Source organism: Ahaetulla prasina, chromosome 3 (genome assembly GCF_028640845.1).
Source record: "Ahaetulla prasina isolate Xishuangbanna chromosome 3, ASM2864084v1, whole genome shotgun sequence".
Taxonomy (NCBI): Eukaryota; Metazoa; Chordata; class Lepidosauria; order Squamata; family Colubridae; genus Ahaetulla; species Ahaetulla prasina.
The window spans coordinates 185,429,535-185,440,114 of record NC_080541.1 but is presented as its reverse complement, the minus strand read 5'-3'; the positions used below and the strand labels follow the sequence as shown (position 1 = coordinate 185,440,114).

Below are 10,580 nucleotides of genomic sequence, written 5' to 3'. Positions count from 1 at the left end.
GGTGGGTAGCAAAATTATATTGGGGGGAAATTAAGTAATTAAAAGAAACGGAAGATAAAAAACTTATACTTTTTAGGGATTTAAGGTAAATTCCAACAGATGCTTTGCACACGAAATATCCTTTTGAGTGGTAAATAATAAGGTGGATGTTGGGTCTACTGTTTATTCATATAACTCCCAAAAGATAAGGAAAATTTCTGTTCTTGAAAGAATTTGATATCTAAATTACTGTTTGCCATTTATTTTTATTTACTTTATTTATTGGAATTTGTCAAACAAAAATGAGAACAAGAATAAGAGAATAAAAATACAATGACAGGGACGATAGGCACGTTAGTGCACTTATGCACGACCCATCTACTGACCACTTAAGTATGAAGTAAGGTCCACAGAAGTCAATTTGTGACTGAAACTGTGAACATTTGTAGATGAGACAACTTAACTGACTCAATTAAGACAATTTAACATGATTTTATTTTCAAAATTTGGATTTTGTGTATATATTTGTGTTAGTATTCCTACTCCTATGATAGATAACTGATTCACTGTTTAGAAACATTTCTGATTCTTGCATAATGTATTAGAACAATACTTTGGAACACATTTTCAAGACCCATTATTGATGGATAGCTGCAACTGGAAGCAAATTAAAACGTTCTTTTAAAGCAATTTCATATACTGATAATACAAGTATGTGTAAATTCCCCTCACAGACCTGCATGCTTACACTATAAGGAATGTAAATTGTTGAAGTTTGTAGATTCTAAATTTCAACAAGAGGCATTTTTTATGTGTATTTTGTATTAAGGCATTATATTTATATATAGAAACATTTAAACTGAAATATATAGTACTTTCAATTCACAATTCCTCAATTCACAACACTGAACAATTTTAAGTCAAAAGTGAAAAATATTTTTATTTACATTAACAACAACAGACAAAATCTAAAATTCTTCCCACACTACAAAGAGGCAGAGGACTGCCCTTACATGCTACAAATTGTCTCATCCACTCTCCCCAAGATACTGGATGTCTTGATGTCATATTGTCATTTTTCTTTTTAAGAGGATATGATTTTGTTTTTTAATAGTAAGTGACTCATATCCGGTATCTTTGAGTTAGGTTTAGTGTTTTCCTGCTATGGGAAAAAGCAAAGGACAGCAGTTTCCCTTGTCTTCTTTTAGACCAATAATCTCTCTCAATCTGTTCAAAAGCTTTTTCCTGACAGATGTCAGTGGTGGCAAAAGGGCCTTCTACGTTGTACATCGAAAATGAAGAGCGGCATGTTCTGGTCACATGGAATGATACAATGCTAACACTGACATGTCCCTATCAAAGGACAAATGGAAGATGGAGCAGCAGGAATGAGATATGGATCCCATCCAAGAATTCACAGGAAAGATCTGCTCCTAATTGCTGACAGATACCAAGAGGATCCACATTAGTATGGATGAATTAGGAGCTGCTGTTCCCTGGAGGAATTTAGCTGATGTGCCAGGGATAAATCCAGAACAACTGCATGAAAACATTAGGTGAGCTGCCATTGCTTTGGATGCCCAGGAGGCAGCTAATTACCAACTAGTGGGCATCAAATAAGGCAGCAGTAACTTCCAGAGTTAGAACAACCCCTGCAGCTGGACCAGTACGTGGAACAACTTACTATCATACTAAACACAGCCTGGGCATGTTTGCAATGATTTTTGGCGTTGTGTAATTGCTTCAGATCTCAACCAACCAGCTTAGCTAGCCGTGCAACTATTCTTCTCTGGTATTTGGCTCAGGCAGCAGGAACACTGCTATTCCCCAGCCTCCATGTGGAAAGTTCTGATGTGAGGGCAAAGAGGAAGAATAAAGACGACGACTACATGGAGATATCCTGCTACTTCTTCAAACTTTTTGTTGTAGTCTGGGGAAAAAATTAACCACATCTTCTAAACAGTTTCAGAGCCCAGAATCGAATCCAATAGAATTAACTCTGTCAACTCTTCTATTCAGGTCTCTGGTTTCAAACTTGGAACTTCTCAAACCTCAGCCATCTGATAACTAACGAAGAACAACAGAGACTTAATTAGCACAGTTTCCCCCTAAGGGTCCCACTCGGAGCTCCTGTTGAAGGATCAAGATTTGACTTCAGGAAGAAAAACAAAGGCCACAGCACTCCATGCAGATCTCCAGACAATCAGCTGACTCGCAGCAGGCATCAATGATGCCACAATCCATGTCACAGGGCAGGTCACAATCAGCACATTCCCCAGAGCCACAGCAGCAGCAACAGATGCAAGAATCCTCAGAGCTGCAGGAGCCACAAGTGGCACAGTCCAGCATGATGTTGCAGAGGGTCAGGAACTCACAGAAGAGGCAGGAGAGAATACAGTGGACGCAGCAGTCTGGAATCAGAAAGAGACAAGACTATCAAAAGCGGGCCACGGGTAGCCAAGCATAAGAGGTTGAAATAGGGCAGGAAGGCTAGATCAAAATTGGAAGGAAAAAGAAATGAAGGACAACTTTTTGCACAGCTAGAGCACAGCAGGATGCTGCCAAGGCATCACTCTGAAGCTCTAAGGATGCCAAGAAAAGCACTAATATTGAAACAAACCAATTGCATACCAGCATTTAAAAGCTCCTAGGACTAGCCTTAGGAGATTTGGTAAATACCCTGCAGATGCAAATGGGAGTGGTGATGGCTGGGCTTCATAATATAAAATTCTTGCTTCCATTGATCAGGATAGAAACTAGTGGCCTTTAAAGGGGCTGCTGAATGTATGAGTGAGTAGGTGATTATTTGGAATGCAAAAACTAATATTTTTTGGCAGTTTTGATTGCAAATCTGGTGTACTTCCACATACACAGCTCATAGTACTATCAATCAACAGTGTAGCTAGTCCATCTTTCTATACTTTACAGATTTCTTTGAAAGGTAAACAGGGGAGGGGGAGAAATACTAAGAAAATGCATGAGAGTACCAAATAGAGGATAATGCCTTCTGAGCTCTCAATAAAATTCCAGAGATAGTAGGGACAATTTTTGATGAAACCTTCCTGGTCTCACTATTTATAGTAGTGACAGAGGTGTTTGTAGCCTACCTAGATTTTTGCAGGACTAAAACCCCTCCATGTCACTAGCATTAGCTCTTCTGGCAGAATTCCCCAGACATAATTTACAGAACCCTGAAGGCATGCAGGACTTTTCTTTTGAACATACCATACATTGTCAATGGTATATAGCCATGATGGCGAACTTATGGCACGGGTGCCACAGGTGGCACGCAGAACCATATCTGTGGGCACATGAGCGTTGCCCTAGCTCAGCTCCAGCGTACATGCGCACATCAGCCAGCTGATTTTTGGGCCTTGTGAGCCCACCAGAAGTCGGAAAATGGGCTGTTTCCAGCCTCCGGAGGGCTTCCGGGGGGTGGGGAAGGCCGTTTTTGCCCCCCCATGCTCCAAGAAAGCCTCTGAAGCCTGGAGAGGGCGAAAAATGGCCAGTAACCAGTAACCTTTTTGCTGTCATGTGCCAAAAGTGTGGAGGGGAGGCACGTGGGTACGTGTGTGTCACACGTGTATACTTGGGGGTGCAGGGTGGGGGCATTGAATTATGGGTGTTGGCACGTGCGCATACAACCCCCACTGCGCTCCCCCCACTTTTGGCATGCAACGACAAAAAGATTAGCCATCACTGGTATATAGCAAATTTCATGATGGGTCAGATATCCTACAATTTTCAGAAAGATGATAAGTAAGAGTCCTTCCATCAATTTCTTGGAAACAACTGCCATTAGGCTTCTCTGGCAGAATAACCACTAGCCCCCAGTACATTCAAGAATGAAAGTATGTCTTAAAAATACCTTAAAACAACATTAAGGTCTAAAATCAGTGCTTTAAAAAAAAAGATTGGGGAAAAAATTGGGGGAGTGCTCACTACAATGGATGGTGTGATGTTCAGTGAGGACCTTGTGCAGAATGTACTTGTTTCTTTCTTGATTTTGAGAGAGTTTTAAGGACTAGTGGCTATAAAATCTCTATAGGATGTGCCAGATAAGCCTTGCTCTTCATGGATATTGCTCACATAACACTGATCTCCTGCAGGAAGAATCCAGGCTGACTGGAAACTTATCTCTCACTTTTGGCAGATTTCACTTGAGGTCAGGACCTTGGACTTCCCTAGGTGCTTGGTGTTTAGAACCTTCAAATAGAGATGATGCCTATATTAAGATTTTCATAACAGTTTTATTGTATAAGTTGTCTTCAATTTGTCCTTTAAGACTTAGGACTTCAACTCCAGATCCTCAGCCAGCAAAGCTGGCTGAGGAACTCTGAGAGTTGAAGTCCACAAGTCTTAAAGGGACCAAGGTTGGAGATTCCTGGTATAGGTAGTCCTTGGACTTGGAAGTTGGGACCAGAATTGCTGTCACTAAGCAACATAGTCTTAAAGCATGATGTCATATGACTCTGCTACCATGACTTCCTGCTGACTTCACTTGTGGGAACCTGATAGGGAATGTTGGAAATTGTGATTGCTGGGCTCCTGCTCACTGTGATTGTGAGGCACATGCAAAACCCCCCAGACCATGATCACGTGCCTGTGGAGATATTAAGATGACTAGAGCTCCGAGGATTAGTCATAAGTCTTCCCAATTTAGCATTGTTGAAAGTTTGAATGATTGCTGCATGAGTGGTTATAACACATCTGCATTTCCCACATTAAAATTACAGGAAACCATTCAACTAACTTTTGGGAATTGTGGTAGGAGAGAAAGACTGCAAAAAAGAAAGATTCTGGAATTGCAAATAGTTGTGGAGCTTCAACTGCAATTCTCCTAAATCATGTCATAAATAAATGAACATTTGCTTACAGTTCTTACTCTCTTTTTAACTATCTTCCCCTATTTGTACAGTGCCTTCTAGATCGTTAAAACCATGTTGTTGTTGTTGTTTTTAAAAAATATAATACACTCAGGAATGCAATTTGCAAAGGTGAGGAAAATATACAGTGAAGCAGGAGTTTGGCATTTATATTGAAAGACAAAGTGCAAGTGTGTAGACAAAACACAGAAAGGAGCAATGGAATTCAAACTCCTGACCTGCCTAGTTTCAAAAGCAGAAAACTTTTCCCAAACTTATGTTTATACACAGCAAAATTGCTCTATTGTGATTCCGAAATGCTATTCCCATACAGGGACTAAGAAATAATTAAAGATACAAGAATAATGGGAAGGCTACCCAGAACTTTCCTGTTTTGAGTTAATAGGACAGTGGACATATAAGTAATTCCCTTAGTCCAAAAGATACAGGATGTCTTCCACCACCTTTTAGCCAAGTCAGTGGATAAATCTGAATGCAAAGGATACCAATGTTGTGGAATCAAGGACTTGTGTTTTAAAAAGCAGGCCCAGTTCTTAATAATCTTCCATGGTGAAGAACTGGTTGAAGATTTAGAGCTGATATCCTATTTTAATTAACCAAATTCTGAAAGGGGAGGGAAATCCAAAATAAACATAAATGAACAAGCTCTTCAATCTTTGAGGTTGGATGAGAGCTATGCTTTTCTCTTTCTTATCCTATTTGCCTTCATTATACCTCTTCTGACTCTATTCCTCCTGTTTTAAGTATCTACAATCACCTGATTTCCCTCCAAAGCAGTTTTTTTCAACCGTGGCAACTTTAAGATGTGTGGACATCAACTCCCAGAATCCTTCCACTGAACATGGCTGACTAGGGGAATCCTGGGAGTTGAAGTCCATGCATATTAACGTTAGTAAGGTTACAAAAAACTGCTTGAAGAGGATGAGGGTCAAAGTCTATCCCATTTTACAGTCCTGGAGGCTGTTCTTGGATTGTGTCACAATAAAAAAAACACCAAGTAGGAATATGGTGTCTCTCATTTAGAGGACCAAGTAAGTGAAAATATTCATGTAAGCAGATAGATACCTTCCTGTGCTTCAGTAGGGATCTGAGAGGATACTGATTTGGAACTGCTCTTGCTTTTTTTGCTGATATGGCTGTTGATGGAGTGATGGGACTGCAGTTTCCGATGAGGCTTCTGGGAACTTGACAGTGATCTAAGTTCGGAACATAAGATCCCATTGCCAGCCTCTCCCTTTGAATTGCTGAGGTCATCTGATATATATCCAGCACCATTTTGTAGCAACGGGACACAAGTCAAGTCTGAAGGAATCTGAACAGTGACTCGGCTTTGAGGCTGACCTGTTGTAGGAGGAAAGACAATTTTTTCTTTTAAAAAAATCCTAATTGTTTAAGTCAATGTACCAAGCTTTGCATACATCTTGACTTGATAGATAACATAAACTGTTTGAAAAAGAAATAAACTTTAAACAGCAAATCCTCTTGCTTTTATTCAGTGTCAACGAAATGCTCACCATCTGGATTTCTTTCAATTCCCTGGATGTAGTTTTTTCTTTTTCAATTATTATCACCATTTTATACAGAATTTTAAGTTAACTCCCCAGTTGATGCATACATTTTTTTTAATGAAAAAAACAAAATCCTAACCAGACTTTGTAACCAGATATAATATCTATACCTCTGCAAAATTGGGTAGAAGCAGAGTAATCAGTAGAATCTGTGGTTAATTTTTTTGCCCTTAGTTTCAAAATCAGGAATTATCTTTTGAAATGAACCTGGATAAAAACAGACATACAAATAGGACAGCATAAAATACACATGAGATTTATGTCTATGGGGATCCTCAGTCATCCGGGTCATGGTTGTCCCAAAGGTTCTTTTTCAAGAGGCAACTGGACTTTCTGTTGTTGTTGTTTTTAAACCAGAAAGTCCGGCTGCCTCTTGAAAAAGCACATTTGGGACATGAGATTTATCCTATCTCGAATCAAGATTCTTTACTATCATTTTTGATAATGGCAGTTTATTATTGGACCAAAAGAGAATAGATTTCTTGGAATTATTTCTGTTTCTTGGAATTATATCTATTTCTTCTTATTGTTTCTCCTATGCATAACTTTCTCCAGGAGCAACCATTTTATTGGCTTTAATTTCTCAGAAAGCATTCTGAGAAATAACTCTAGTTAGTTTTAAAGACTGCTTTCCCTCTACAGTCCTTACTGCAACTAAATCTATTAGCTAGGCATGTAACTGAAAATGGTCTCCAGCAATGTCCTTTCCTGTGACTAAGATCTTTTTGAATTTTAACTCATAGATGAAGTAAAGCTTTATAACAATGATTAAAATCTCCTCATGTTATTGTTTCTGTTTCAGGGCAACTAAGGGATTAGCAATGATTTGTTGCATCATGAGTCAGCTCTCAGAGAAGGAGCTTCCCTTACTATCAGCTTCAGTTGTGAGCAACAAAGGTTGGTCACAAGTTAGCAGAGATAAATTTCTCTCATGATAGATGCAAACAAACATGATGTAGTAATCAAAGATAATTATATTACAAGGTAGGACAGCAGCTGTTCCTATGAGGAGCAGTTAAAAAAGAAAAAGAAGAAAAATAGAATACAATAGAATTCTTTTTATTGGCCAAGCGTGATTGGACACATAATGAATTTTTCTTGGTGCATATGCTCTCAGTGTACATAAAAGAAAAGATACCTTCATCAAGGTACAACACTTACAACACTTAATGATAGTCATAGGCTACAATTAAGCAGCTAAAGATGAGGTTGTTTCTTTTTTTTTTATTTACATTTATATCCCGCCCTTCTCCGAAGACTCAGGGCGGCTTACATTGTGTAAGGCAATAGTCTCATCCTATTTGTATATTTATATACAAAGTCAACTTATTGCCCCCCCAACAATCTGGGTCCTCATTTTACCTACCTTATAAAGGATGGAAGGCTGAGTCAACCTTGGGCCTGGTGGGACTCGAGCCTGCAGTAATTGCAAGCAGCTGTGTTTAATAATAGGCTGTCTTACAGCCTGAGCCACCCAAAGCCCTTTTCCCTTAACAATAATCGCCTTTGAAGTTTGACACAGCTAAAAAGCCCTTCAGACATAGGACAATGTTCCCACATACTACATATGCATAGAAATTTACTGTCTGGAATTATTTTTCCCCCAAAAGTTAAATAGTATGGTCTTTTAAAATAGTGACTCTCCCAAGTAAGCCTTCATCAAATCTCAAAAAAGACCCTACAGGAGCTCCTTCATAACAGACAACACAGAGAACAATAAAAGAACTAACGTCATAATTCCATACATTGCATGAATATGAGAAAAGCTCAGGAGGACCTTCAGCCAACACAACATACATGTATACTTTAAACCGAAGAATACATTAAGGCAGAAACTTGTCCACCCCAAGGATAAAACACCCAGACACAAACTGAGCAACGTGGTATATGCAGTAAAATGTAGTGAGACATGTGCAGATCAGTACATTGGGGAAACAAAACAACCACTTCATAAATACGTGGCACAACATAGGAGAACAAACCTATCAGGATTAGATTCAGCAGTCCATCTGCATTTAAAAGACAAAGGCCACTCTTTTGAAGACAGCAAAGTCTACATCCTGGACAAAGAGGACCACTGGTTTGAAAGAGGGGTCAAAGAGGCCATCTATGTCAAAACTGAACAGCCTTCTCTCAACAGAGGGGGAGAGATACAACATCATCTATCTCCAGTCTACAATACAGTCCTTTCAACAGTTCCAAGAAGGCGCCACACCTATTTGTACTACTCAGGCCTCAACAACTCTCCAAAAGAATTTAAATGACTTATGTAAGAAATATAAATCCTTCCATTCCTCACCACCCAGTCAAAGCTGAAGAAGTTTCTTGGATGAGAAGTGAAACATCTTCAAAGAAAAACCAGAAAGTCCAGTTGCCTCTTGAAAAAGCACCTTTGGGACAACCATTATCTGGATGACTGAGAATTTCCATAGATATTTTTTAAAATAGGTTTTAGACTATATATGACAAAAAGCTAAACTAAACATGTAGATTAAGGTATCTACATCTTAGAAATGTAGATCTAAGTCCTAGAAAGTGAACATCTGTAAATCAATAAGGCTTTTAAAGAGCATTGAAGCATTCATTCTCCCTTATCTTCAGTCTCACTGGGGCCTGCTATCAGGAAAAAGGTGGAATAGATGTATATTAATAGTAATAAAAAAAATAAATTCAGAGTTCTTAAGAATGATTTATAAGTTTTAAAACACAGAAAATTGTATTGACCACATGCCAAAATTGAATCTATGTAATGCAACATGTTGTGCATGAAAAGTGTAATTTAAATACTCATTCTGTGCCAGTTTTTTTTTTTTATTAAAAAGGAAATACATATTTGGAAGTATTCCCATTCAATTTTAATTGCATTTATATACTAGTAACTGTACTTAGGATCACAGCAGAAGTCCAAAACAAACAAATAGAAACCCCTTAAGGAAATTGAGTTATCTGGGAAAAACTGCTTGAAAAATACAAACATCATCCTGATTTTAAGTCTTCCTTGGTGGCGATGGTGAAAGGAGAACTCCTTGGCTGTATGTGATGCCTTGGGTGAGCAGTCTTTTCTGTGTTAAGCAGCTTCGTTGTCTTCTCTCAGCACTGCTAGATAAGCCCAGTGCTGGCTGACCTGTTATTCAGCTCTATCCTACTACAAACCATGTGACAATAAAAGAGCAATTGTGATTGTAAACTGTTGTCTAGCTGTAACTGTGTGGCTGCATTTTCTTCAGTGGAACTTGCTAAGTATTTATGGCTAAGAGATTATATGTATACATGATTCATTTGCCACATCACCAGCACCCTGGATTTCAAGTGATATACACCAGGCCCTTTGAGGAGCAAGAAGTAACCAGATCTAAATGGCAACCACTCTGTTGGAGGCAACTTGTTCACTGATTGTGGTTTGGCTGCGAATGTTCAAAACTCCTGTGGGTTTCATGCAGTAGTTCACACAGATGAGGTTCTAATTTTGATGCATACATTTTCTACAGTCTATATCAGGGGTCTCCAACCTTGGCAACTTTAAGACTTGTGGACGCCAACTCCCAGTATTCTGGGAGTTGAAGTCCACATGTCTTAAAGTTGCCAAGGTTGGAGACCCCTGATCTATATTATATCTGGAATGAATAGGATATACAGAAAATGGCCTGGTTCACACATTTACATCATGGACTTTTACCAACTGTTATAAGTCATAATTGGCTGGGTTCACATAATGCATTAAACCAAAATCCTCCAAAAACACCTTGTTGCTTTAGTATAATATGTGAATTCACAACACACTGAGATTTTTAAAAAGTGTTACTCAAAATAATTGGGAAAAGGTAAAGGAGCACTTTAAAGAATCCATCCCAACTTTTCCAATGTTAGTCAAATGTTTAACTTTCTGAAGACTATAATTAAGCAATGTCTCAATGTTCCTGTAATCAGAAGAGTACAGAATGATCCTTGGGTATACAAAACGTGTTGAAGCAGTCTTAAAATTGTTGATTTAATGGACAATGGACAGATTCGTGGAAAAATTTAAATTATCTTGGCCAGGAAAGATATTTGAAGGAAACAAAGCATAATTTAAACAAATTATGAACTATAAATACATATGAATTGTATGTGTATGTATGTGAGATTATCTATATCCCACTCAACATTC

The 10,580-nt window shown here is 38.5% G+C and overlaps 1 protein-coding gene across 1 annotated transcript in view; it reads right to left on the bottom strand.

The window, feature by feature from the left end:
* Nucleotides 1-424: 424 nt before the first annotated feature.
* LOC131195148 (myoD family inhibitor-like) overlaps nt 425-10,580 on the bottom strand; it is a 63,819-nt gene continuing 53,663 nt past the window's right edge. Inside the window, exons 4-5 of the mRNA XM_058176821.1 lie at nt 5,931-6,206; nt 425-2,390 (exon numbers count right to left, since the gene is read on the bottom strand). Coding sequence (XP_058032804.1) covers nt 2,134-2,390; nt 5,931-6,206 — 533 coding nt within the window. The 3' untranslated portion in view covers nt 425-2,133. The remainder of the gene's footprint in view (nt 2,391-5,930; nt 6,207-10,580) is intronic.